Source organism: Leptonychotes weddellii, chromosome 5 (genome assembly GCF_054177405.1).
Source record: "Leptonychotes weddellii isolate Sample4059 chromosome 5, ASM5417740v2, whole genome shotgun sequence".
Classification (NCBI taxonomy): Eukaryota; Metazoa; Chordata; class Mammalia; order Carnivora; family Phocidae; genus Leptonychotes; species Leptonychotes weddellii.
This window is the reverse complement of record NC_138373.1, coordinates 35,698,848-35,724,901: the sequence shown is the minus strand read 5'-3', so window position 1 is coordinate 35,724,901 and position 26,054 is coordinate 35,698,848. Positions and strand designations below refer to the sequence as shown.

General features: G+C 61.2%; 4 protein-coding genes across 22 annotated transcripts in view; 2 read left to right on the top strand and 2 right to left on the bottom strand.

Annotated features, from left to right (window-relative positions):
• Nucleotides 1–307: 307 nt before the first annotated feature.
• On the bottom strand, nt 308–11,296 carry RGS11 (regulator of G protein signaling 11). 18 transcript variants are annotated; one of them, XM_031026763.2, is made up of 17 exons: nt 11,214–11,296; nt 10,747–10,843; nt 10,618–10,668; nt 10,337–10,443; nt 9,550–9,601; nt 9,363–9,421; nt 9,054–9,130; nt 8,782–8,863; nt 7,538–7,606; nt 6,241–6,264; nt 6,094–6,155; nt 5,878–5,991; nt 5,667–5,782; nt 5,459–5,546; nt 5,225–5,363; nt 1,323–1,405; nt 308–1,234 (listed from the first exon to the last, which is right to left on the bottom strand). In XM_031026763.2, exons 1-17 carry the CDS (start codon nt 11,256–11,258, stop codon nt 1,111–1,113), a joined length of 1,389 nt encoding a protein of 462 aa, XP_030882623.1. In that variant the 5' UTR covers nt 11,259–11,296; the 3' UTR covers nt 308–1,110. The 18 variants fall into 18 exon arrangements, with proteins under 18 accessions (XP_030882623.1, XP_030882622.2, XP_006732168.3 ...); XM_031026762.2 differs by lacking the exon at nt 11,214–11,296 and having other exon boundaries at nt 10,747–11,136; XM_006732105.3 differs by lacking the exon at nt 11,214–11,296 and having other exon boundaries at nt 6,241–6,270; nt 10,747–11,135.
• Nucleotides 11,297–13,977: 2,681 nt separating this feature from the next.
• Nucleotides 13,978–16,322, top strand: ARHGDIG (Rho GDP dissociation inhibitor gamma). Its single transcript, XM_081820457.1, has 6 exons — nt 13,978–14,119; nt 15,208–15,387; nt 15,470–15,553; nt 15,634–15,710; nt 15,792–15,855; nt 15,959–16,322. Exons 1-6 carry the CDS (start codon nt 14,047–14,049, stop codon nt 16,156–16,158), a joined length of 678 nt encoding a protein of 225 aa, XP_081676583.1. The 5' UTR covers nt 13,978–14,046; the 3' UTR covers nt 16,159–16,322.
• An 85-nt stretch (nt 16,323–16,407) lies between these two features.
• On the top strand, nt 16,408–19,714 carry PDIA2 (protein disulfide isomerase family A member 2). Its single transcript, XM_006732096.3, has 11 exons — nt 16,408–16,676; nt 17,323–17,529; nt 17,600–17,733; nt 17,814–17,951; nt 18,025–18,141; nt 18,225–18,350; nt 18,423–18,620; nt 18,715–18,835; nt 18,916–19,097; nt 19,355–19,465; nt 19,589–19,714. The coding sequence occupies exons 1-11, from the start codon at nt 16,481–16,483 to the stop codon at nt 19,631–19,633; spliced, it is 1,575 nt and encodes a 524-aa protein (XP_006732159.1). The 5' UTR covers nt 16,408–16,480; the 3' UTR covers nt 19,634–19,714.
• A 313-nt stretch (nt 19,715–20,027) lies between these two features.
• The window catches only part of AXIN1 (axin 1), a 55,431-nt gene continuing 49,404 nt past the window's right edge, over nt 20,028–26,054 (bottom strand). Inside the window, exons 8-11 of one of the 2 annotated variants that reach the window (XM_081820443.1) lie at nt 24,993–25,238; nt 23,013–23,120; nt 21,093–21,260; nt 20,028–20,915 (exon numbers count right to left, since the gene is read on the bottom strand). In XM_081820443.1, coding sequence (XP_081676569.1) covers nt 20,789–20,915; nt 21,093–21,260; nt 23,013–23,120; nt 24,993–25,238 — 649 coding nt within the window. In that variant the 3' untranslated portion in view covers nt 20,028–20,788. The remainder of the gene's footprint in view (nt 20,916–21,092; nt 21,261–23,012; nt 23,121–24,992; nt 25,239–26,054) is intronic. The other variant, XM_081820444.1, reaches the window with a different exon arrangement.

Sequence of the window (26,054 nt, the reverse complement as noted above, 5' to 3'; positions counted from 1 at the left end):
GCCTCACACACATGCCTCATGTCTATATGCCACACGCACACCACATGCCTCACGTCTACCACATGCCTCACACGTAACCACATCCCTCACACCACATGCCTCACGCCTACCACATGCCTCACACACACATGCTCACACGCACACCACAAATACCTCACACCTGCCGCATGCCTCACACGCACACATGCCTCACGCCTGCATGTCTCATGTACACCACACATGCCTCATGTGCCGTACGTCTCACTCGTGCACACCACACACTCAACCCACAGTCCACAAGTCGGACCACAATAGGGTGGGCTCAGAGTGAGGGCAAGGGTCTTTTATTTCTGGGCCAGGTGTGGGTGGGAGTGGGATGGGTGGCACCCCCCTCTGGCCTGACAGAGCTGCACCCCAAAGGAGTGACTGTACTTCACCCTGGGTCTGGCATCACCCCCTTCCCCAAGGGTTCCACCTGCCCTGGCCATGGACCGGGGCCGGTTGTCACAGGTGATGACACTGGAGTCATGTCTGTGCAGCTCTGGCAGAGGAGCCCCAGCCTCGAGGACACCAGCTGGAGGTGTCCCTGTGGGATGAGGTCTGGGACACGCACAGTGACAGCCACGGTGTGGGCAAGACCCATGAGGACAGCTCTGGGCTGGTCGGAAGGCTGAGCACGGCCCCAGCGGAACTGGGGACATGGTGTGGGGTCCCTGCAGGGTCACAATGGGCCAAGGGCTGTGGATAAATCTGCCCTGAGGCCTGCGGTTCCTCATGATAAGTGCCCCCTGCTGGAAACCACCTGGTATTCGCCAGCGATTTAATGAACTGCAGACCACAGAATGCCAGGGCCTTCATGTGGCCTGATCTGCTTGACCCACCTCATCCTACCTTTCCCCAGGTGACCCAAGCTCAATGACACCCCTTCCCGGGAATCAGCACCTGGCCCAGCCCCTTCTGGGGAGGGGAGGGCTTGACAAGGGAAAAGGTGGGAGCCCAAGACGCCCTTGGGCATAGGGGCAAGGCGGGCCCTCTGGGCATTAGGGGACGCCCACGCCAGGGATCTCAAAGCTGTGAGGACCCCGGGCAAGCAGTGAGGATGGCCACTTCCCCCTCCTGCTTTATGCCCACCTAGGTGCCCCCGTCACCACACTCAGGGCCACTGGCTGCAGCCACAGGCTCCCCAGAGGTGGAGGCAGGAAGGAGAGCAGGGCTGGGGCTTGAATGCCGCGGCTTCCGCATAAACGGGAACACCCTGTGGAGGAGAGCGGACCTGAGCACAGGGCAGTTGTGTGGGTCCCGCCTGCCTCACTGCCCGGGGCACAGGGCGCGGCCCAGCTCACCGTCTCTTGGCCTCTGGGGGAATCACAGCTTCTGCCAGCAGGTCTTTGTATGTGGAGGACTTCAGGAACCTTGGGTAGGAGTCCTGCAAGAGATGGCGTTCAGCCAGCTTCCGCTGGGGGTCTAGCCTGGCACTACAGGGGCCCCTGCCAGCCCCAGAGCCCCCCGAGTGGACAGTGCTGGAGGCAACCATCCCAGACCTGCCCCGACCATGTCAGACAGACTCAGGGAGACCTGGGCTCCTAGCCAGTGGGGCCATTAACCCTCAAAAGGTGGGCAGGGGCCCAGTGCCCACACTCGGAGGAGTGAGCCATGGGACCTCCAGTGGGAAATTCCAAGTAGTACCTCCCCTGGTTCTTGGCGTACCCCAAGAGTGAGGGTGAGGACATGGAGCAAAATAAAACGCAAGATCGAGAAAAACTGTACGGTATGCAATAAAGGAGAGAAATCTATGAACCTGTTTATATTTTTAAAAGAAAAATATAAATTTTAAACAGTTAATTTTAGTGGGAAGACATAACTAGATTTATTTGAAATGTACCTTGTTGGGCGCCTGGGTGGCTCAGTTGGTTAAGCGACTGCCTTCGGCTCAGGTCATGATCCTGGAGTCCCAGGATCGAGTCCCGCATCAGGCTCCCTGCTCGGCGGGGAGCCTGCTTCTCCCTCTGACCCTCCCCCCTCTCATGCTCTCTATCATTCTCTCTCAATTAAAAAAAAAAAAAAAAAAATCTTGGGGCGCCTGGGTGGCTCAGCTGGTTAAGCGTCTGCCTTCGGCTCAGGTCGTGGTCCCAGGGTCCTGGGATCGAGCCCCGCATCGGGCTCCCTGCTCGGCGGGGAGCCTGCTTCTCCCTCTCCCACTCCCCTCCCTGCTTGTGTTCCCTCTTTCTCTGTGTCTCTCTCTCTGTCAGATAAGTAAATAAAATCTTTAAAAAAAAATCTTGAAATGTACCTTGTTTGTAGACTGAATTTTGAACCTGTGTCGATACTTTACATAATTACACAACAAAACAAGGCATAATCAATTCCTACACATCGAAGGTAAAGGGGAATGAGTGAGCTGGGCACCCAGAGCGTGACAGCACCCTGGCCACACTCATCGGAGCCGTTCAAGGGGCGTCCCCAGGACCAGAAAAAAGTAAACCACTGTCGGTGAGTGCATCGTAAAGGGCAGTGCTGTGTCGTTCGGTTGGGACTCCTGAGTGAAATGGGAGGAAAAGCGAGTGAGCCATTATGTTAGCCTTGCTGCAAACCACGGTTTTCAGCGGGTTAGCGAGGAAAGAGATGAAAGTCAGAGAGCTGAAGGAAACTGTGTAATCCTGCATCTGAATTCGCCGTGTCAGGATGAACTCCTGATATATTCTACCTAAAACACTTCTGTTTCCTAATTCTCTTCACTGAAAGGCCTGTAAACAAGCCAGGTGACAACGAACTCATCCGGCACGCAGGTCCCTATTTCCAAAGAGCCTAGAAGGGCCAGGGCTGCCTGTGGGAACGGTGCAGGAGGAGCCTGGGACAAGCTGCGGCAGATGTCAGAACACATCAAATGCCTCAGGAGCCAACGCGGGGACGGCGGGGGGGGGCCCTCTGCACAGCAAGGAAGAGTAAGAACCACGTGAACGAAACCCGCCATCTCCTGAGAGCATGGATTTACTGTGGTATTAAAAACATCTCCAACTCACTGACCATCCTTGGCAGACACGGTGGGTCCAAGTCATTATTCTGAAAAGTGGAAAATAAGGAATGAGGCATTGACTGTGCCCTCCCTGGGGGACCGCGCAACAAAGAGCAGGCGAGGGGAGATGCCTCCGAGTACGTGCCAGCTTGTCAACAGAGGCAGGGACGGGCCGGCTCTGCACCCAAACAGAATCGGGTCTGGCCGGCAACTGCCAGGGGCTGCTCGCAGCACAAAATGGGAGACAGCTGGGCCGCACGTACCTCCTGATGGGAGGACACACCGAACACCATCCCTGAGGAAAAATACCGTCCACGAAACCAAACACACACACACAATAAAACTGAAGATGAATCTGATCAAGTCTGAAACATCACTACCAACATCCAGAAACACAGGCGACAGAAAAACACTCCAAAGACACGGCGAGGGCACCGTTAGTATGGCCTAGACTGTGAGCAACTACAGGACAAAGGACCTCCAACTCCTTCAAAACAAAAACCATACTTCATTTTTTTTTTAAGATTTTATTTCTTCATTTGGCACAGAGAGACACAGCGAGAGAGGGAACACAAGCAGAGGGAGTGGGAGAGGGAGAAGCAGGCTTCCCGCCAAGCAGGAGCCCGATGCGGGGCTCGATCCCAGGACCCCGGGATCATGACCCGAGCCGAAGGCAGACGCTTAACAACTGAGCCACCCAGGCGCCCCCAAAAACCGTACTTTAAAAACAGATTCAAGAGGAGCGCCTGGCTGGCTCAGTCAGAAGGGTGTGCAACTCTTGATCTCAACGGTCGTGAGTTCAAGCCACATGTTGGGTGTAGAGATTAAATAAACGTAAAAAAGAGGTTTGGGGCGCCTAGGTGGCTCAGTGGGTTAAGCATCCGACTCCATCTCAGCTCAGGTCTTGACCTCAGGGTCATGAGTTCAAGCCCCATGTTGGCTCCACACTGGGTGTGGAGCCTACTTAAAAAAGAAAAAGAGGTTTAAAAAATTTATTAACCAATTCTAACATATGTACTTTGCTTTGGACCCAAATTCAAGCAAACTAAAAAGAAAATAGATATTTATAGGCTGCGGCATTCAGAGAAAACCCCAGAAATGTCTATACCCTACCCTATGGACCTGTGGTCGTGTCTTACAAGGCAAAGGGACTGAGGTGGGGAGATGCCCTGGACTGGACAGGTGGACCCAGTGTCACCACGGGGCCTAAAAGCCAAAGAGGAGCCTGTGGAAGGACCGGAGCGACAGGCTGGAGATGCTCCACTGCGGGCTATGAGGACGCAGGAGGGGCCACTTGCCAAGGAAGGCACTCTCTCCAGAAACTGGGAAAGGCAGGAAACGTGATCCCTACCCCACCCCGGAGCCTCCAGAAGGAGCCAGCGCTGCCCACACCTGACCTCCACCCCAGGAGACCTGGGTGGGACTTCTGACCTGCACACGGTGACGGAATAAAAAGTCGCCGTCTTACGGCTCTGGGTTTGTGGTGATTTGTTACAGCGGCAACAAGAGACTAGGCACACAGCCCAAGTGGGGAAGTTTGGACGCTGACCAGCTCTTTGAGGACACCGAATAAATATCCCGTGTTCAGTGTGTGATGCTGGCATCTGGGGTCACACTGGAAAGGGAAGGAGGTGGTCCACATCCTTTAGAGGATCCTGAATACACAGACAGAAGTCTGAAAATGGCTTGAAAGTCACGGGGTCGGGGCAGTGGGCAGGGGTGGACGAGAGGTCAGGACCGGCCCTGAGCTGACTGTTTTTGAAGTCAGGCAGTAGGAACACGAGGATCCATCATTTTACTATACGTCTGTTTACATTTGGAATTTTCTATTAACTTTTTTCTTTAAGATCCTATTTATTTATTTGACGGAGAGAAAGAACGCGAGAGCAGGTACACAAGCAGGGGGAGTAGGAGAGGGAGAAACAGGGTCCCCGCAGAGCAGGGAGCCCGATGCGGGGCTCGATCCCAGGACCCTGGGATCATGACCTGAGCTGAAGGCAGCCGCTTAACCGACTCAGCCACCCAGGCGCCCCCATGTTAAAATACTTTTTAAAATCACAATTGGACCTCTCCTTAAGCAAGAGGCTGGGGCAAGCCCTCCGCCCCTCTGAGCCTCAGTTTACTCCTCTGTAAGGTAGAGCCTAAGCTGCAGGTGTGAACTGGACAGCAGTGGGGAGGGGCTGGCCCCCACGGGGCAGGGTACTGCCGCGCTCTCCGGGCCCGCACGCCCACCTTCTTCATCAGCATGTAGATGTGCAGCTGGGCATCATCCAGCACGTAGCGGTGGGGCTGCTGCAGTCCCTCCAGGGTCCGCTCCATCGTCCGGCTGTCGATGTTGACCCAGCGGGCAGCACCAGGGGCCAGAAACTGCCTGTGTCGGCGCGAGGGGGAGAGGACACAGGCCCAGTGGGTGTGGGCTCCACACGCCCGCCCGCCACCGGCCGGTCCCCACCCCTCGGCACTCACTGGTACACGGCGTCCACCATAGCGTGGACCTGGGCCTGCCCTCCGTGGCGCAGCTCCTCACAGGCCTCCCAGAAGCTGAGGTTCTCAGCTGGAGGTCCACACGCCAGGTGAGGCCCACCCGAGCCGTGGCCAGGGCTGGCAGAAACCTGGAGGGTCCTCGGCAGCAGTGCCCTCCCAGGGCCCTCGAGCAGGGCATAGGGCTTCTCACCACTGAACTCGGTCCTCAGGAAGTCCATGAAATGGGCCCGTCCCAAAGGGTCTTCCAAGAGCTCCTGGAAGCTGAAACCCCATCGCTCCACGCGGAGCTTCGTGGGCACAGCCACGCTGAGGGGACACGGAGGGGCTGGTCAGGAGCACAAGGAATGGGCCGGTGGGACGGAAGGGTGGGGAGCAGTGCCCCTTGCCCACCCTGGGCTCACCTGGGTGCATTCATGATCCAGTAGGTGTCATCATCTGTGACCCAGGGGTTGCTGGGCAGGCACCCTGACATGATGGGGTCGTGTGGCCCATGCTGGCTGCTGAACTTCAGGTACCTAGGGGGTGGGGGGAGGTGCCAGGGACCAGTGCAGGGAGAGGCTGTGGGGACACGGGCACTTGGGGAAGGGTCTGCGCTCTGGGCCCCCCAGCCCACTCACGCCTCGAGGCAGATGGAGGACTTCACCCGGGCCCTGGTCAGGGCCTTCCTGCAGCGCTCCATCTAGGACGCGAGGCCTATGAGGTGGGGCCTGGGCTGGCTGACCCCCAGCCCAGGCCCCTCCCTGCCACCCACCTCTAGGACCTACCTCCCGCTTGTAGAACTCCGTATTCTTGGTCTGAAAGGGGCCAAATGGGCTGCAGTTAGAAGGCAGGCCCTGTGGGGACTGACCACCCACCCTGGGCTCATGAGTCCATCCTTCGGCTGGTGGAAAAGGGCTCAGGACCCCGCCTTGCCCCTTGAAGCCCCCTCCTCTAATGGAGGCGTCTGGCTTTCCAAAAAGCATCTGGAGGCCTCTAGTCCAGAGGTTTCCAGAATGTTCCATGGAGCCCACACACTGTCAAAGTTACCTTACAGTTCCCCAATTGTCCCTATTTCACATTTTCGAATGTATTTAGGTCATTTTTTAAAAAAACTAGCAGATAGGGCGCCTGGGTGGCTCAGTTGGTTAAGTGATTGCCTTCTGCTCAGGTCATGATTCCAGAGTCACGGGATCGAGTGCCACATTGGGTTCCCTGCCCGGCAGGGAGTCTACTTCTCCCTCTGACCCTCCCTCCTCTCATGCTCTCTCTCTCTCACTCTTTCTCTCAAATAAATAAATAAAATCTAAAAAAAAAAAAAAACCAGCAGACACATGAGAGATACACAGGATCACCATGGGGGACTTAGTCTTGCTAACTTGTGCTCAAGGTTATCCCATCCTGTTCAGAGCTCAGAGCGTGCCTGCCGCATCCTCAGGGCCAGGTGACAGGCTGACCCTTCCCAACACCCACAAATTGCTCAGGATGCCTGGGATCTCCAATGTTAGTCTTGGCTCTCTTTGGTCGACCTTATAATAAGGAAATTATAAACCTGTGATCATGAACTACAACTTAAAAGTCAGGAAGAAGTTTTATCTGGAAGGCACTAGATATTGTATATTTTGGGTTTTGTGGGATTGGAACAGAGGGCTCAGCTGCTACCAGGTCTGGACATGTCCGTCCAGCGGCCACCAGAGGCCTTGGAGGGAGGTGGCTGGCTCAGCCCAGGCCTCTCAGGCCCATGGCTCTGCTGGGCACATCTCCAACTGCCCTGGACCCTGGGGCTGTCCCAGCCTGGGCAAGAGCTCCCACCCTTCCCAGAGCCCCATCACACTTACTTGTACCCAGTGTAGCAGGTTGGGGAGGCAAGAAGTGAGAGTTAGCGGAGGCCTGAGAGTGGGGGTGTAGGCAGGGGTGAGTAATGCCAGGAGCAGAGCAGGGCCTCTTGGTGTCAGGGTCAAGTGCCATTTGGATGGATGGATGGATGGACAGACGGACGGATGGGCAGCCCCCACGTTGGGGTGGGGAGACATGTATGCAGGGGTGGCGGGGAGTGGCCTGGGGGCATGTGTGCAGGGCCCTCACCATCTGCACTCGCCCAGCCGTGCAGGAACTGCGCTCTGGACCCTGCTCCAGGACGCTGGGGACACCTGGCTGCAGACGGAAGGCCGAGATGAGGTGGGGGTACGGCCCAGGTGGGCTGCTGAGACCCAACCCAGCCTTGTGTTCCTGCCCCCCACCTGCCTCCATAAACTGAAGCTCTGCACCCGCACGTCATCCTGTAACACGGAGACTGACATTCGGAGGAACTGCAGAGGCTGATCCTCCTCTCTACCTGTCCCACACCTGCGGGGACCTCCCCTTAGGCGAGCTCACCTCCCTGCTGGGCTCCTGACCGCTCACACCACAACCCTCACCATCCTTCTTTTTTTTTTTTTTAAAGCAGGCTGTGTGCCCAGTGGGGCTCAAACTCACAGCCCCAAGACCAAGAGTTGACTCCACTAACTGCGCCGACCAGGCACCCCTCTCACCACCGGTCTTGAAACGGTCACTTGCCACGCATCTTGCTGCCCTGACCTCAAATACACATGCTGGTCTGGCCTCTTCCTCACCGCGGCCCAGGGCGCAGCCCTTATGCCCGCTGCCCCGGAAGCTCCAGCTGCCATTCCCAGAGTCCCCTCCACTTGGACCCTCGCCCTGCATGGCCCTGCCCTCAGCCCACATACACACCCTTGGGGCCACGTCCACCCCACCTTCCTCCCCCCACCCACCCACCTGGCCCTCAGGCGCAAGATGAGCCATTATTTTCCCAGAGACAGCCACCCCACACACACACACACACACCCCGGGTGAGGTGCTGGACCTGTGGGTGACTCGCTCTGTTTTTTTTTCACGGATTTTTCCCACAGGAACCCCCACTCATGGTAGATCTGACAGCTCCACAGCCCCACACAGCCGGGGCACTGCAAACCACCTGCCCAGACCATGGCTCTGGGTAAGGCCTAACTCCAGGCCAGTGCCCCCAGAAGTTCTTGGCCTGTGACCCCAGTCCCTTGATGCTGTGGATAAGCCTGGCTCCACTTTGCCTCCTCCCTTAGACCTCAAAGAAACTGGTTTGTTGTGCTGTGTGGATTGGCCCTGCGATCTCTGGGTTCTGATGGGTCCCAGAACGAGAACTTCCTGCTGGGACCCCGAAAGCCCCGTCCTTACCACAGGCTCAAAATGTAGGTCCAGAGACAGCATCTGAGGGAGGCACACAGACTCCCAGCAAGACCCCACTGCTGAACAAGAAACCACACCGCCCTCTCCCCACACACAGGGGAGCTTACCGGGGGCCTGTTCACCAGCCAGTACGTCTGCTCCTGACATGCAATGACCAGCCTGTCCCCCTTCCTGCGCTGCTTAGCTGCCCTGGGGGGGGTGGAGTTGGGGGAGACATGGCGCCCACCGTAGCACCTCCCCACCCCCTCCCCACCCTCAGGCCAGAGCCTGGTGGGGAGCCAAGCCTGGGCAATGGTATCTCTGGCCCCACAGTGCCCGGTGTGTTACTCCTGGGCCTCCCGGGCAGTGCCCACTCCGAGTGAGCAGGGCAAGATCTTACCGTAGTTGCTCTCGGGCCTGCATCACCACCAGGTCCCACGTGTGGTTGATCTTCCTGTGTAGCTGGTCATAGTGTTCCTGGGGGATGTCGAGGTCTCCACTGGGTAACCCCTCCTGTGTCCAGCTTGGGGGTGCAGACCAACCACCACCCCGCTGAGACACATAGGGATGACGTGTTTGTGTGTCTGCACTCTCCTGGGGCCTAGGCTGTGTGCTCCAGGGCAAACTGTGAGGCCCCAGAGCCAAGAGGCCAAGAGCGGGGCTTGGGTTCCTCTGGCTGGACTCAGCCGAGGGGCGGGGGGGGTCCCACCTTCTCGTGGCCGACCAGGGCCCCCTGCTTTCGGATGTTCTTCTTCGTCAGGTAGATGGCTGGAAGGACAGGGGGCCAGGCTGCAGAGGAAAAATCTCTGCCCCTCGACCCTTGTGGCATCACTCAGGTGGGAGGGCAACAGTGCTAGGAACTTGTCCCGGGTTAGAGCCCACTCCTCCTCACTCACCATAGTCCAGTTCAGCAGCTGGCCACAGGGTGCTCGTCCAGAAATAGGGCGTCTGGTATGGTGCAGGGACAGGGTGTCCGGGACCTCCTGGGCCTTCCCCACCCCAGGAGTTGTCCACCTTCCCAGATCCCTTGGGAAGGGGGTGGGCTGGCCAGGCGGTGCCTCAGAACCTGCCTGTCTGCCCACAGCCTGGAGATTCACAGACCACTGGCCATTTTCCCCACCTGGAACTGAGTTCTGCTCACCCCTTGGGGCCCAGTGCAGGCACTGCCTCCTTGACTGGGCTCCCTGAGTCCCTACTGCCTGGTGGGGTGGGGTGGGGCCTGCCCAAGTCATGCATGTACTCAGTCTGTGCTGAGGACTGTGGGTGAGGACTGAGAGCAAACCCTGCCTGGGTCCCTGTTGTAGCCACGAGGCCAGGCAGGGGAGCTCCACCGTGATTAGGGATACACAGTGAGATGCCAGGATCCTGTCCTCAGGTACCACACAGACTTATTCATGAGCGGGGGCTTAAGGACTCTCAGAGAAACCATCAGAATCCTCCACAAGTACTATACCCTTTATGGAGGCCCTGTTGTGGCCTCAGAGAAACTAAAGGTCTCTCCCCTTAATCAGGTCTTTCTACCACAGGACACTCATAGTCCAGGCCTTTCGGGGAGGGGCAGCGGACCCAGGCCTGTGATGACATCACCACTTCCTACTCCAAACTCAGTCTCCCCCCTTCCACAAGTCCCCTCTAGCAGGGCTGCTGGTTTGGGGTTCCCACCTGCTCCCAGTTGCACCTGACCTGGAATCTGTAGGGTGTGTCGTCTGGCCGGAGCACAAGGCTGCGGGGGCTGCGCAGAGAGTATAGGTAGCCGTGCTGCACTAGGAGGGTGCCCAGGTGCAGGGCCTCTGGGGGGAGGGGCAGGGTGGCGAGCGCTAAGCCTGGGAGAAGCAATTTGGGAGCTCTCCCTCCCCAGTGCACTTGGCTCAACCTTAACACCTGTGAGCCCTGAGCAGGCCCAGCCTTGGCCATCAGCACAGCGACCCCCGGGCAGAGGGCAGGGGGCAGGATAACCCCCTTACCCTCCTCTGAGATGCAGTACTTCTGGACCAACCAGTCCACGACGTCGCTGCCTGCACACCAGAGACTGGCATGGGGCAGGGGTAGGCGAGGCAGGGCCGCCACCAACCCCGGACCCGGCGGCGCCTCACCAGCCACGGTGTGGGGAATGACGGTGATGCGCAGGCGCTGGTTCCGCATCTCCACGCCCTGGTCGGGGTCCTGCATGCTCACGACCACCCGCTCCATCTGAGCGAAGGGGGGCCTTGAGGGGCTGTTCCGGCCGGCCTCCCCCCACCCCCACATCCTGATTCCCCGCAACGGGCCGGGATGCCCGGGATCGGTGAGCTCAGAGAAGATTAACGCGCATGATGGTGGGATTTGGGGCCGCGGCGGGCAGCGGAGGAGCGGGGGAGGGGGAGGGGCGGAGGCGAGGGCCGCTCCCCTCCCCCCGCAGCCCCGGCCTCCGCCGCCTCGCCCCGCCTCACACAGTGCCATCGCCCCCAGACCCGCGTCCACACTCGTGCGCACCCGCACCCACCCCTCTCCTGCCGCTCCCGGCCTCGCATGCCGGGAAATCCGGGGGCGGGGGATGGCGGGACCCCCACCCAGCACCCACCTTGCTGAGATGCGGCATCTGCACACCCGGGCGTCCGCCGGCCATGGCGGCGGTGAGGCCAGATGGCGCGTGGGTGTGGAGCCGCCCCCGGCCCGCACGCCCCGCCCCCGGCCCGCACGCCCCGCCCAGCTCGCCCCGCTAGCTCGGCTCCGCAGCCCCGCCGGCCCCCGGCGTGTGAGCCTCAGCGCCCGCACGGTGTGGGGTCTGGAGTCTGGAGGAGTCTCCCCCCGCGTCAGGAGAAACTGAGGCCCGTGGGAGGGGCCCCGCCCCCGGCTGGTGTGGGGGACTGTGAGGGAATCGCAGCTCAGCTGGGACAGGTGGGGGGGCTCAGGGAGAGGAGGGTCTCTAGGAGAGGCTCCTTGTGGGGGAGGTGGGGTGGGGAGGGGGACACCGGTAGCACCTGCTTCGCACAGCCAGCCCCTGTGTGGCCTCCTCGGGATCAGGCCACACTCGTGGTGGAGGGGGCTGTGCAGTCAGGGCGCGGGTTTGTGTGCCGCAGGAGTGTGTTTGTTATTGGGACGCCGGACGTCACACCGTGTCGGCGCCTGCAGGCTGGTGTGACACTGGAGGGCTGTGCAGGTCCATCGAGGCCTGGGGGGATGGCAGAAAGCTCACTTCCCCCAGCTGCACGGACACCTGGGCAGGACCAGTTGGGGAACAGGCAGAGACTCCACAGATGCAGGACATCTGAAACTGTGGGAGAGGAGTTTTATGGAGAGAGAGGCTCTGAGCGCCCACCCCCCAGCCCCCACCTCCAGACACACTCATGGTGCACCTGCATCCTCTAGGCTCGGGGCCCTGTCCTGGCCCTTTCTCTCCCTGCTCCAGCAGCTTGGCCACTACCACTCCACAGCCCTGTTGCTGGACATTTTTTTTTTTTTTTAAGATTTTATTTGAGAGATAGCGAGAGAGAGCATGAGCCGGGGCGGAGGACAGGGAGAAGCAGACTCCCCACTGAGAGGGGGCCCAAACACATGGGACTTGATCCCAGGACCCCGAGATCATGACCTGAGTCGAAGGCAGACGCTTCACCAACTGAGCCACCCAGGCGCCCCCATTTTTAAGAAGTTCAAATAGGTCTATTTCTGCTTTTTTGGAAATAGAGTTCCTCTCCTCCCTCTGGGGGTGCTGGGGACAGGGCAGGATAGATGGGGGTGGCCCTTGGCTTACAGCCTTAGACTGATCCATTTCTACTGCTGACAAGGCCAGGTCCAGGATGAGCTGGGGCAGGGGGACCGGATTGGGGGCTACCTCTATCAGGGTACCATCCTTCCTTAGATCCCAGTGAATTCCCAACCATCCCCACCCACACAGGTGGGGTCAGGCTGGTCCCAGGCCTGACGGTCCTTTCTGGATGGGTGGGTATCTACAGAAGCTGAGGGCCACCAGAGGCCATAGCTGTCCCCAGCCTCAACAAGTGGCTTCTGGACCAACTACCCCCCATCCCCACCCCCGGGGAAAGGGCAGCAGAAATGAGGGAATCCTGCCTTGGAAAGATTATGGACAGGTGGAACTCCAAGGGGGATGGACACCAAGCCCATGTGTCCCCTAGCACCCATGGCCCTCCTCTGCAGAAGTTTTGGGGGTACAGGTGGGGGAATCATAACACGGTCCCCTGACTGGGCTCTGGTGGGGGTAGGGAGGCTTTGTCCACGCAAGATACTCAGGGGCAAAGGAGCCAAGAGTGGACGGGGATCTGTTTGTGAAGCCAGGGTGGCAGGGGGACCCTCTCCCTCTTGTTTTATGCAAAAGGTAGTATGATGCCTAGGTGTCCTTAGAAATGGGGGGGGCAGAAGGAGTATACAGAAGAAAGGGGGACTTGGTCTGGTATTCTACCTCCTCCACTCAGACCCTTGATCTGGCGGTCCCCAGCCTGACGCACAGCTCACCCCTGTTCCCTGCACTGGCTGCCCCCATCTGCCCACCCCAAGGTTTGTTTAGGCATCAAGACCAGAAGCCCCTTTTGTGCCCCTCAGCCCTCCACCACCAGGATTCTGTTTTGGATCAGTGTCCTTTCCTCCTCAAGGACAGGGTGCTTCATTATGGTCTGGGTGTACACCGCCCAGAGACCTGCAGCACACTCACGCAGCCCAGTCCATAAACATTAGACTAATGGCTGTGTGACTGACTCCATGTTGCATCTCACTAGGAGGGTGGGACCCTTGTCTCTGGGTGATGTGGACACAGGTCTCTCTGTGCTAACGCCTCCGGGATGTGGAGCCACAAGGCTGCGCAGACACTCACCCCCATCCGCATCCCGCAGCTCCCAAGGCTGGGCAGAGTCCAGGAGTCCCCACTGCCCAGACAGAAGATCCGGTGGGGGTGGGGAAGGGAGGGGAACCTGTCGAGCCGCAAGTGCGGCCTGTACCGCCTGCAGGTAATGAGAGCCTAGGGGCCTGGGGGAGGCGGGGAGCACCTGCTCCACTGGGCGCCCCCAGCCCCACCCGCCCCTCCCACAGGGCTTCCCCGGAGAATCCCCCAGACTCTCACGGGCGCCGTGGGGGAGGGGCCGCTCTGATGGACAGAGCGGGGTGTAGCCTGGGCCGGCGGCTGGGACCGTCACCGCGGTGGCTGTGCGGGCTTCTGGGGCGCCCGCGGCGGGGACGACCAGGTGCCGGCGCCGTGCGGGCGACACGCGCGTCTCTGCGGGGCTGCGCGGGGTCCGCGGAGCGGCTGGGGGCGCGCGGCGCGGGCGCGGCGCTGGGCGCGGGGGGCGCTCCCGGCCGGGATGAGCTCACCGCAGTCGCGCCGGGGCTGAGCGCCGAGCCGGGCGGCGGCGGGGCGGGCGGCGGCTCCTCGGCGGCTCCGCGGCGGAGCCGGGCCGCGGGCCACCATGCTGGGCCTGGACGCATGTGAGCTGGGGGCGCAGCTGCTGGAGCTGCTCCGGCTGGCGCTGTGCGCCCGAGGTGAGCAGGCTGGGCTGGGGCCAGGGTGGCCACGTGGGCGGGGGTCTGGGACAGGGAGGGTGGAGGGTGGAGGGTGGGGGGTTGGGGAGGCTTCAGCCTGGGGCGGGGGCTGGGCCTCCCCCGCGGAAACTTTGGGGGCGCGCGTGGGGAAATCCTGGCGCGGTCCCCCTACTGGGCTCTGTCGGGGGTGGGGGGCTTCGTCCAGGCCAGACACTCGGGGCAAAGGAGCCAAGAGTGGGCGGGTCTGTTTGTGAAGCCAGGGTTGCAGGGGGACCCTCTCCCCTTGGGAACCTGCTCCTGAGATCTCCTCTCCCTTGGGTGGGGCTGGGGCTCCTTCAGGGCGTGTGGTGATCCCTGAGAAGCCTGGCGCACAATCGGAAAGACCCTGTCCCAAAACACTATGGGAACGGGCTTAGAGAGACCCCTGCCCCAGGGCATCATGGCAAGGGGCTCTAGGAGACTGAGTCTCAAGGCACCCAGGGAGGTAGCCCCAGAGCATAAGCTGAGGGATTTAGAGAGAACCGCCTCTACGACCCAGGAGCACCCCCGGCAAGAACCCCTAGGACAGTGGGAAGGTATACAGAGATGTGAAGAGATGTGGTGGGCAGAGCCTCTGCTCTAGGGAAGACCCTGGAGGTCAGCGGTCCACAGTAGTGGCCTCCAGTCCTTGGGGCTATCCCCCTTTTAGGGTCTGCCCCCGTGCTGCCCCATCTTTGGCCTCAGAGTCAGGGAGGAGCCCTAGATGGATGGCTGGGCCAGAGAAGGCAGCTGGTGCCTCAGGGATGTCACTTGGCTCCATCTCTCAGGAACCTTCTCCAACCCCCAGGGCCTTTCCTAAAGGGTTCGGGTGTGGGTGCTGCTCAGTCTCTTCCCAGCCCACCCCTCTCCCTGAGCCCCCATGCAGCACTCCCTCTCTGAGCGCACATCCCCTTCCCTAACCCCCACCTCTCTCCCTGAGCCTCCATTGCTTCCTTTGAGTTCCTGTGGGCCGTGAGCAGCACAGCTGGCCAGATGGGGGGCCTCCAGTATGATGAGTGAACGCCGGGGTCTGCTGGTGGCAGCGGCTCACGCACCTCCCCAACCCCCAGTCCTCCTGACTGACAAGGAGGGGAGACAGCTGCCCCCTGATGAGGCACTGGATGAGGCTGTGCCTGAGTACCGGGCCCCAGGGAGGAAGAGCCTCCAGGAGATCCAGCAGCTGGACCCGGATGATGAGAGCCTGGCCAAGTACAAGCAGGCACTGCTGGGGCCCCTGCCCCCCGTCATGGGTATGCACAGCCCTGGGCTGGGAGGGGAGGGGAGGGGCGAAGGCCAGGGAGAGCACTCTGGTGACTTCCGGTTTTTCCCCAGACCTGAGCCTGCCCAATGTGCAGGTGACCAGGCTGACGCTGATGTCTGAGCAGGCTCCAGGGCCCATCACCATGGACCTCACAGGTACTGCCCCCCTTGGGGCTCCTGGGGCAGGGTCTGTGATATCCCAGGAGGTCATTCCCTAGCTGCACTTTCCCTAACAGGGGAGCTGGCCGAGCTGAAAAACCAGGTGTTTGTCCTGAAGGAGGGTGTTGATTACAAAGTGAAGATTACCTTCAAGGTGAGGGTAGCTGTCATGGGGGATGCCTGCCAGCTCAAGGTCAGCCCCCCAGAGGGGCCCTTAACACCCTCTGTCCCCCAGGTCAATAAGGAGATCGTCAGTGGCCTCAAGTGTCTGCATCACACCTACCGCCAGGGCCTGCGTGGTGAGGGCGGCAAGGCGGGGCCGGCCCGGGGGCGGTGGGGGGGTGCTGTGGGGAGGGTCAGGTGGGGCAGAGGATGGCCCCTGACAGCCTCCCCCTCCCCCAGTGGACAAGGCCGTGTACATGGTGGGCAGTTACGGCCCAAGTGCCCAGGAGTATGAGTTTGTGACCCCGGTGGAGGAAGTGCCTCGAGGAGTGTTGGTGCGGGGTGCTTATGTGGTCACGTCCTTCTTCACGGATGACGACAGGACAGACCACCTGTCCTGGGAGTGGGGCCTCCACATCTGCCAAGACTGGAAGAGCTGAACGCCTCCCACCCCAGGGGCTGTCCTCCCACTCGGGGTCCTGCTTTTCCCTGCCCCTCAGTCACTGATCACACCCCCCACACCCTCTGCTCCGTCCTGGGATGCCCCCTCCCTGGGCTGGCACTGTGCCCCAGACAGTCCTATTAAAGTCGCCTTGTCTCAGTGCCCTGGGTGTTGCTTCTGTCTGCCTCCCCTCCCCTGGGGTGGGTGGGGGGAGCCTTGTGGCCTTATCCTCCTGGGACTAGGACTGGGCGCCACGTGGCAGCTGCAGCTTGGCCCCCGGCCCTCTTATCTGCCCCCTGCCTCGTGGGCCCGGCACTGCCATGGACGGCCAGTTCCTGCTCCCACTGCTGCTGCTACTTGGGGCCTCAGTCCTGTGGGGACAGGGCCCGGGGCCGGGGGAGCCCGAGGAAGAGCCCCCCGAGGAGGAGGTCCCTGAGGAGGATGGGATCTTGGTGCTGAGCCAGCGCAACCTGGGCTCGGCCCTGCGGAAGCACCGCTCGCTGTTGGTGCAATTCTGTGAGTGCACGGGGCCGGTGGGCTGGAGGACCCCCCGGGGCCGCCCAGGGGGCTCAGCTCCCCACCCTGGGGGTCCAGGGCTTGTGCAGTGAGAGGGCTTCCCCACTGAGCACTCGGCCCCCACCGTGCTCCTGGAAGCAAAGCCCTGGGACTGAGCTGGCCTGGGGGGGTGTCGTGCAGCTTGAGCAGGGGAGGGTGGGACTGGGGAGGGAGGTGCAGGTGCAGGGAAGACCCTTGATCATCGTCCGTCTGCAAACTCTTTCTGTAAGGAGCCAGATAGCATTCAGGCCCTGCTCATTCGGTAGATTTTTATAAACGTTTACACATGGGAAAGCCATTCCTAGGTTGCAGGCTTCCACAAGCAGACACAGGTGGCCAGGCTGCCGGCCTCAGGGAGTGGCAGCTGGAGGATTCTTCTCAAACACGCTGGCAGGATGGGGCCGCCACTGCCCCCCCGACTTGGGGCCTTGGGGAGTCTGGCTCTGGGGCAGAGGCTCACATGGGCCCCCGAAGGAGCGGGGTGTGTGGACAGGAATGCTCCCTGCCAGATCTGACTGACGCCAAGGTCTCTCAGCTCCAGCTGGGCGGGAGCCGGGGCTAAGGCTGGGGCCATGGGGCCCGGGGCGCTCATGACCCTATCCCCCAGATGCCCCCTGGTGTGGGCACTGCAAGGCACTGGCCCCTGAATACAGCAAGGCCGCTGCCCTGCTGGCGGCAGAGTCCGCCGAAGCCAGGCTGGCCAAGGTGGACGGGCCCGCCGAGGCAGAGCTGACCAAGGAGTTTGCTGTGACGGAATACCCCACGCTCAAGTTCTTCCGTGACGGGAACCGCACACACCCGGAGGAGTACTCTGGTACCAGCAGCAGGCACCGGCGGGCAGGGGCGGGGCTGGGCTGGGCCCAGGCTGAGGGGACTCTTCACAGGCCCCAGGGAGGCCAACGGCATCGCTGAGTGGCTGAGGCGGAGGCTGGGGCCCAGTGCCACCCGGCTGGAGGATGAAGAGGGCGCCCAAGCACTGATAGACGGCCGGGATGTCGTGGTCATTGGCTTCTTCCAGGTGAGCTGGTGCCACTGGGGTCCAGGCCATGGGAGCAGGGCCTGTGGTGCCAGCTGACCTCACAGGCTTGGGCTCCTTAGGACCTACAGGATGAGGATGTGGCTACCTTCCTGGCCCTGGCCCAGGGCGCCCTGGACATGACCTTTGGCCTTACCGACCAGCCGAAGCTCTTTCAGAAGTTTGGCCTTACCAAGGACACCGTGGTCCTTTTCAAGAAGGTGGGTCACAGGGCCAAGGTGGGTGCTGGGGGTCGGGGCTGTGGCTCCTGCTGACCGACCCAGTGCCGTCCAGTTTGACGAGGGTCGGGCCGACTTCCCAGTGGACGAAGAGCTGGGCCTGGACCAGGGGGACCTGTCGCACTTCCTCCTCATGCACAGCATGCACCTGGTCACGGAGTTCAACAGCCAGGTCAGCTGGGCTGTAGGAGCAGTGGCAGGGGTGGGGGTGTGTCCGTGGGAGCCAGCGCCCGTCAGTTCGGCCTGCCCTCGCAGACCTCTCCGAAGATCTTCGCGGCCAGGATCCTCAACCACCTGCTGCTGTTCGTCAACCAGACGCTGGCCCAGCACCGGGAGCTGCTGGTGGGCTTTGGGGAGGCAGCTCCCCCATTCCGGGGACAGGTACTGGCTGGCCCGGGGCAGGGAGGGGGTGGTAGGGAGGTGGGCTGCCCACCACAGACTCCCTGTTGGCAGGTGCTGTTTGTGGTGGTGGACGTGGGTGCCGACAATGACCACGTGCTGCAGTACTTTGGTCTGAAGGCCAAGGAGGCCCCCACCCTGCGCTTCATCAACATTGAGACCACCAAGAAGTATGCGCCTGTGGATGGCGGGCCAGTCACCGCGGCCTCCATCACCACATTCTGCCACGCCGTCCTCGGGGGCCACGTCAAGGTCTGCTGCTGAGTTGCCCACCCGGGGAGTGGGGGGTGGGAGCAGTGGTTCCCAGGGGAGATCGCCACTGGAGCCCCTGGCCCCGTCCCCCCAGCCCTACCTCCTGAGCCAGGAGGTGCCCCCCGACTGGGATCAGAGGCCGGTCAAGACCCTCGTGGGCAAGAATTTTGAGCAGGTGGCTTTCGATGAAACCAAGAACGTGTTTATCAAGTTTTGTGAGTGTGGAAGGCAGTGGGTGGGGGGCAGTGGGCAGTTGGGGGTCCCTGCTGGCTGTGCCAACGCGCCGCTGCCTTAGACGCCCCGTGGTGCACCCACTGCAAGGACATGGCTGCGGCCTGGGAGGCCCTGGCCGAGAAGTACAAGGACCACGAGGACATCATCATCGCGGAGCTGGACGCCACAGCCAATGAGCTGGAGGGTTTCCCTGTGCACGGCTTCCCTACCCTCAAATACTTCCCAGCGGGGCCGGGTCGGAAGGTGAGGCGGGACCCCATCTTCCTAGGTCTGGGGCTTGGTCAGCGCGTTCCTCCGGCGGTGGCAGGAGACGGGCCCGGGCCTCGAAGGGCGTGGCCTCGGGTGGGCAGGGCTTCGAGGGGTGGGGCGCCGGTGGGCGGGGCCTCGAGGCAGGGTGTGGGCTTGGGGGTAGGGCCCGGCTTGAGGGTGGAGCCTACATGGGGTGTCGGAGGGTAGGGCTGAGTGGGGTAAATTCTCCAGAACCTGGTGTCCCTCCTCAGGTGATTGAATACAAGAGCACTAGGGACCTGGAGACCTTCTCCAAGTTCCTGGACAATGGGGGCAAGCTGCCTGCAGAGGAGCCTGCAGGGGAACCCACAGCCCCCGACCCGGTGGGTGCCTCTGTCCCAAGGTTCCCACTCTCTGGACAAGCCTGACATGTGGCACTGGGGTTGCCAGGGGTAGGGGTGAACCAAGGGTGCAGCTTCAAGCTGGGCCTCTGTGACCCTTTCCAGGAGACACCTGCCAACTCCACCACAGAGCCCAAAGAGGAGCTGTAGCTGCCCCCCCATCGCCATCTGCTGCCCCCACAACAGTGCCCTGGGAGCTGGGCAGTGAATAAAGAAAGAGCTTTGGTCCTAGACTGTGTGTGGTTCCTGAGCACGCCTGGCCGCCTGGCCCTTGGGGTTAGCCAGATAGCCTCCTGGGCCCCGTTCCATCTTGAGTAGGGCCTAGCCCTTGCCCCCATCCCTTTTGGGTAGATTCCTGACTCAGATCTGAGTCTGGGAACCCACTCCTCTCCAGAGCTCTGTCCCCGTGCCTCCAGAAGACCCCCCAACACACACACACACACACACACACACACACACACACTTAACCCTCCGAGGCCTGCAGGGGATGGCAGGCCATCCAGCCAGGCCCCATCACAGAAGACAGGTATACTCCACAGCCAGAGAAGGTTCAAAAATGATTTTATTTCATTATTATCCAAGTACCTTTGAAAAGATAATTGTACAAGTCAGCGCATGAAAAATGGGCAGGGGCAGCCCCCACTGGCCCTGGCCTGAGAAATGTACATATTTACATGGGCCCTTAGAGGGGAGGGGCCCGGGACCCGCTAAGCCAGCGCTCTGGAAACAAGGGTGGAGGAGGGAGAGCGCTAAGGGGCTCCATCACCGGATCCACACAGTGGCAGGCAAGAGACAAGCTGTGTCGAAGGCACTCGGTGACATGTACAATTTACAGAAGCCCCCACAGGGCCCCTGGCGCCCTAGGCCCAGGCCAGGCCTGACCGGGGTACCGTGTGGCGGACAAGTCCCAGAAGGAGGGGCAGAGCCTGCGGTGTGAGCGCCAGGGCGAGGAGTGGGTGCGTCTGCCCGCCGTCAGCAGCGGGGCACTGCTGGAGAGGGTGTTCAAATGCGGCGCCATGGCGGGCTCCCCACTCAGGCGGACTCTCTGAGTATCACTGAGGAGCGGACAGGGCACCCTCCTTGTCAGCTGCAGGGTGGAGGCCTGTGGGACCACGCAAAGGGACCCCCGCCCATCTGCACACAGATGGACCCAAGAGGAGGCCGGCTGCGGGGCAGGCAGCACCTGGCCTTCTCCCAGCAGCTGCGTGAAGCACACAACACAGCACGACCCTCTTGACGCTCTGCGTGCGGCCCCGGCCCCTGACGGACGCAGGCCCAACCCAGCACAGAGGCCAGGCCCACCTGTCAGTCCACCTTCTCCACCTTGCCAATGATTTTCTCCTCAAAGACGGGCAGGACGGTCTCGTCTTCCCGAACCTCCTCAAACACCACTCCGCAGTCAAACTCATCGCTCACTTTCTTGAAGTAGTATCTGCAGGACAGGGGCGAGAGGAGACGAGAGCCTTGTGCCCTCCTCTCCAGGCCCGGTGGCCCCACCCTCCTCATGTGAGCGGCAGACCCTGCTGCCCGTCTGCTGGGAGCCGACACCGAACACGTGCAGTGACCACACGCAGGGTCCCCTGCCCCTAGCCAGCCCCTCGGCTCTCACCTGTAGTTGCCTTTCTTGGTCAGCAGCTCCTTGAACTGGCCCAGGGTGACTGCACGGCCCCGCACCAGGGTCCTGTAGGGGATGGGCTCCCCGCAGAAGTAGTAGGCCACCACAATGCTGTCACACGGCTGGGCACTCCCACTGCCCGCCTTCCGCTGGGACTTCGTCCTGGAGACAGAGGAGCAGTGATGACTGCTGGGCTCGGTGTCTCACAGGACACACCCCAAAGGGCCTCAGGACCCCAGGAAACACTCGGCAAGGGCCAGACGGTGGGCCTCGCCATCCTCAACGCCTCGTGTGCGAAGGCCTTGATACCCCCTCGCCCGGAGCGCCACGTCCAGCCCCCGGGGGCCTCACTCCATGCGGTGTCCCATCCCGAGGTGCCAGACCTGAGCCGGCCCCATGTTCTCTCAGATCCACAGCAAGGACACCAGCTCATCTCTCACCCGCCCGCCCACCTGCCCCACAGCAGCCAGGGCCTTGGTTTGCCCACCACCCTCCTGCACCCACTGTATGGCCTCAGGCCTCCCTGTGGTCTGAGCTGGCTGCAGGGGGGCGGGGGGCAGCACCCCCTACCCAGACCACATCACCGTGGGCAAACAAGCTTCTCAGGGCCAGAACCCATGGTGGATCCTAAGACGCCAGGCTCCTGGAACCAATGCAGCTCCCGCCTCTAGGCTGGGCTGCACTCCCCATATGCTAGGAAAGGCCTAGAGCCCTAAAGCTTCAGAAGCCTCTCAAGGCCAGTGGCCGGACAGACCGCACCATGCACGGATCTGGAAATGGACCTGCCCCATGGCAGAGCGCCTGTCTGAAGAGCAGAGGCAGTGGCCAGCCAGACTTGCAGAGAAGGGCACGAGGCCAGCACCGTCTCCTGCCCAGGACCACTCATCCTGATGGGTGCTGAGCAGCTGCCGTGTCTGTGACCACAGTCAGCAGCCTTCGGCAGGCCAGGAGCTCTCGTTCCCATGACCGCTCCAGAGCTGCCCAGGTGCACGCGGACACGGCCCTTGGCCCCTGCCAGCCCCCTGCCAGCCCAGCATGCGGCGTCCTGTCAAGAGGCCATCTGACCATCTGAGCTCACGTGGGCTCTTCTCTCCCTGCGGACCCTCCCTCTCCCTGGTGCTCCTGGGCACACACCAGGCGGCCACTTGGGCTATGTGGCCATCCATTGCTCAAGCCAGGCTCCTGGGTGCCTGCTTTCCTTCCTTCAGTCCTGCAACCTCACGTGGGGGGGTCCTCTGGGGGACCGTTCTCTACAGAAGGGAGGCGGGGTCCCTGCTTCTCCAGAGGCCACCCTTAAGGAGTGAGCTGGTGGGGAGGCTGAGTCACTCAGGCATCCAGCTGGACGTGACAAAGCATGGTCTGGGATGAAGTGGGGGACCCCCTCTTTCTGCTCTGTCCTGAGCAGAAGTGCAGGGATTGGGCGGCCAGCACTGTCTACACGGGGGCCCCAGCACCCATGCTGCTCCACGCAGGCCTGGGGAGCGGACACGCCAGTGCATTCCTGCGTTCCACGGAAGAACAGAGCGAGGCTCAGCGTGCGCACAGCACCCAGACGCGCCCACGCCACCGGGGCAGGCGCTTTCAGGCGGCCGAGCCAGGGCAAACACGGCCAGTCACACACCAGTGAGCCCCAGGGCCGGCCGGGAAGCTCAGGAAAGTAAAGGTGGGTGGGGGGCGTGGCCAGAGTGGAGGAAGCAGAGCAGAACTTCCTCTCCGGCCTGCCGCCCACGGCAGGCCACGTGCCTCACGAGGACGGCCTGCGTCTCCTTCCATGGAGACACGAAGCTTGAGCCCAGCCCCATCTCTTCCAGCGCGGCGCCCCAAATCCTGTCCTGGGAAGAGCGGCTCCACCACGGGCCTGGCCCGCGCGCGGTCTGGGTAAGCAGTACCGGGACCCGCGGAGGGCGCACGTACTCTGTCTCGGAGAGCTCCAAGTCCGACACGGCTGGCACCACGCTCAGCACGGGTGTGCACACTGGCCTGACGCAGGAGCGCCCCCGCTGGATGACCTCCTGTACATACCTAGGGAACAACCACGTGAGTGAGCCGCAGGGGCTGGGCTCCGCGGTGACAGTGGGGCCACAGACCAGCCAGCACACGGAGCAGGGCCCCAAGAGGGCCCGTCACCACCAAACAAGGCTCCTACTATGTGAGCAGACAAAACACCAAACCACGGCACTGGAATATCAAGGGCTCGTCGGGCCGGTCAGGAGACTGGTGCTGCTTCAGTCAATCCAGAGTTCCCAGACTCCTCACTGGATGACAGCTCCCGGGACCACACTCAGGAACCACCGCTCTGAGGCACCAGGGTCTTGTCACTTCATCCACACCGAGAAGGGCCTTCTGCAGAGGGCCTGCCTCTGGCCGCCTTTGTGCTCACAGCTCTTCCTCATCCGAGCTCCACACCGCTCCATCCCGAGCAGATGGGGAGGCCTGTCCCGGGGCCAGCTGCCCAGCGGCACCTCTCCACACGGCTGTGCCGTGTGATATTGTGCAGCCCTGGCAGTGACTTGTCTTCTGCCAACCAGGGGGGGGGGTCACCCCACAAGGAGCGCGGGGACGGCCCAGCACCCCCACTGCTGTCTTTGGACCTTCACTCGTGTCTGTGGCCATTTACAAAAGGCCTACACGCCCTGGCCTGACAACACGTGCAGACGCCAACCACTGGCCAACATCCCGTCAGGAGGCTCACAGCCCGAAACACGCATCCCCGAAGGCTTGTGTGCCTGTGCGGTGTGTCCAGCCAGCAGGGCACGTGCAGGGCCCGCTGGGTGCTGGTGGGAAGAGCAGACACGAGCCCGGCACCCCCAGAGCATGGCAGGGACAATGGTCCCACACAGATCCTGCGGACAGTCTGTGCAGAGAGAGCACCTCCTACCCACACGCCCCAGCCGTTTCCCAGATGGCCCCCTGCTCCCCTGTTGGCCCCGTCAGACCCCAGGCATCCCCCGCACCAGCCCAGGCCTCCTGTGCCGGGCTGGCTCTCTCGCTCTATGCTGACAGGATCACAGGGTGTGAGACAGGCGCCATAAACGTGGCTACCCACAATGGCCAGGGGACACACTCAGACTTGGGCTCTGCCCAATGAGACAGGCACTGACACAAGCCTCCCCAGAGCTGGACAGCCCCACACACAGGGAGGTCCCTGGGAAGGATGACCAGCGACCACAGACTGGACAAAGGGCGCCGGCAACGTCCGAGGAGAACAGGGCCACCGTGTGACCATGCTCTAGGCGCTGGGTGGGAAATGTAGATTTCCAGGCCCCCCTCAGAGACCCTGATCCCTCTGGGAAAAGTGACCTCAAGGCCCAGCTGAAAAGGTGGGGAAACAACATTCTGGCCTGCAGAGAAGACCTACTATCACAGAGGGGTGCCCCCAGCAAGGGGGATTCTGGTGCTGGGGTCCCTCCAGGAGACTTTCCCATCTGCCTGTACTCGAGCAACGCTGACCATCCTACCTGCAGATGGCACAGTTTACGGCCCCCCCTTCCTGGGGCTGCAGAGGCAGCTAGGAACCCCAGGAACCCACTGTGAGCTCAGCCTGCACAGCAGCCGGGGTGACCTGACGGCAAGCTCTAGCTGCTCCGTGTGGCGACAGGCACCGCGGGCTCCCGCAAAGACACGGGAGGAGTACGCTCACAGAACAGAGAGGGCCCCCTCTCCGTCCCCAGAAGGACAGTGTAACGACCACGTGCCCTCCCAGACCCTGGTCACACAGCAGGGCTGCTTGCCATGCCCCACGCGGCCCTCGGGGGAAAGAAGAAACCAGGACTACCAGCGGGCGGCCAGCATGGGGGCCTTAGGCCTTGGGAAACCTCAGCCCCAAAGCAGTACCACGGAAGCTAGAGTGGCCCTAGCAGGGAGTGCGGCCTGCTCTCCCTGACGCCCCCATACCTCTGCTTTGAGGGTAACTTGCTGGCTCTCTTCTCTTCCTCCTCCAGACGCCTGCGGGCCTCCTCCAGCTGGGTCAGGGGGTTGGGGGCCGGGTTGGGTGGCATGGTGGGGTCTTGAATGAAGAGGTGAGAGGGCTGGACAGAGTTCCGGAGCTGAGCACTGACCCAAGGGTGCACGGCCCCAGGACGCTCAATGGACAAGGGCCTGGAGCTCTCATGGGCCTGCTGCTTCTTGGCGCCAGAAGACCTTCAGGAGCAAGAGAACAAGGCATGGCAGCATTTGAAAGCCTGGCCACGGGCGGGTGCCAGGAACCGGGCGGGGCAGGGGAGACCAAGCGCAGTACTGACCCTGGCAGCCAGGGAACGTCCACAGCTTCTCCCTATACACACGGTACACATGTTCCTTTCTGGCACAATTCTTTTGTAATTTTTAAAAAATATTTATTTGAGAGAGAGAGAGAGAGGCGGGGGGGGAGGGGCAGGAGGGAGCCTCAAGCAGACTCCCCGCCAACTGCGGGGCTCGACCTCACGACCCTGAGACCATGACCTGAGCCACCCAGGTGCCCCTCCTGTAACAAATTTGTAATAACTTTATTAAAATATAAATCCTATGTTACATAGGCTTTTTTTTTAAGCTTTTAGTTTTTAAAAAACATTTTAATATCAAAATAAACGTGCTTTATGAGAAACCTGAAATATACAGAAAACTCAAAAAAAATATAAACAACCCAAAACCTCATAATTTTGAAATACCTACTCGGTTGGTATATTCTCTTCCCTGTTAAAAATACTAATTGGCATAACTCTGAACATGTAATTTTTTCTGACTTTTCCCCACCTGTGCCTTTCTTACTAAACACAGAAAATGCTTTATGACTGTGCAGTTACGCCTCTGCTCAACCCGAGTGAGTTCCAGGGAAAACATCAGCCTCTTTCAGCCATGGCTGGAGCCCTCGGAAAGGGGGTTTAGCACCAGGAAGGAGCCCCAAGAAGAGGGCCCCCTGAGGAGTGGGATAGGCTCAGTGCCCTCATGACCCTGGAAGTGCCCAAGGCTCGACACCCC

What these genes read in the sequence shown, in the direction of transcription:
- RGS11 (XM_031026750.2), bottom strand. Translation starts at nt 11,092, where the DNA reads ATGGCACTGTGTGAGGCGGGGCGAGGCGGCGGAGGCCGGGGCTGCGGG. An exon ending in GGCTGGTGAACAGGCCCCCG is followed by an intron (nt 7,607 to 8,781) that starts GTAAGCTCCCCT and finishes TTCCGTCTGCAG; the next exon opens with CCAGGTGTCCCCAGCGTCCT. An exon ending in TCCTCCATCTGCCTCGAGGC is followed by an intron (nt 5,992 to 6,093) that starts GTGAGTGGGCTG and finishes CCCACCCCCTAG; the next exon opens with GTACCTGAAGTTCAGCAGCC.
- PDIA2 (XM_006732096.3), top strand. Translation starts at nt 16,481, where the DNA reads ATGGACGGCCAGTTCCTGCTCCCACTGCTGCTGCTACTTGGGGCCTCA. An exon ending in TGGTCATTGGCTTCTTCCAG is followed by an intron (nt 17,734 to 17,813) that starts GTGAGCTGGTGC and finishes TGGGCTCCTTAG; the next exon opens with GACCTACAGGATGAGGATGT. An exon ending in CAGCGGGGCCGGGTCGGAAG is followed by an intron (nt 19,098 to 19,354) that starts GTGAGGCGGGAC and finishes GTCCCTCCTCAG; the next exon opens with GTGATTGAATACAAGAGCAC.
- ARHGDIG (XM_081820457.1), top strand. Translation starts at nt 14,047, where the DNA reads ATGCTGGGCCTGGACGCATGTGAGCTGGGGGCGCAGCTGCTGGAGCTG. An exon ending in GCTGGCGCTGTGCGCCCGAG is followed by an intron (nt 14,120 to 15,207) that starts GTGAGCAGGCTG and finishes CCCAACCCCCAG; the next exon opens with TCCTCCTGACTGACAAGGAG. An exon ending in AAGTGAAGATTACCTTCAAG is followed by an intron (nt 15,711 to 15,791) that starts GTGAGGGTAGCT and finishes TCTGTCCCCCAG; the next exon opens with GTCAATAAGGAGATCGTCAG.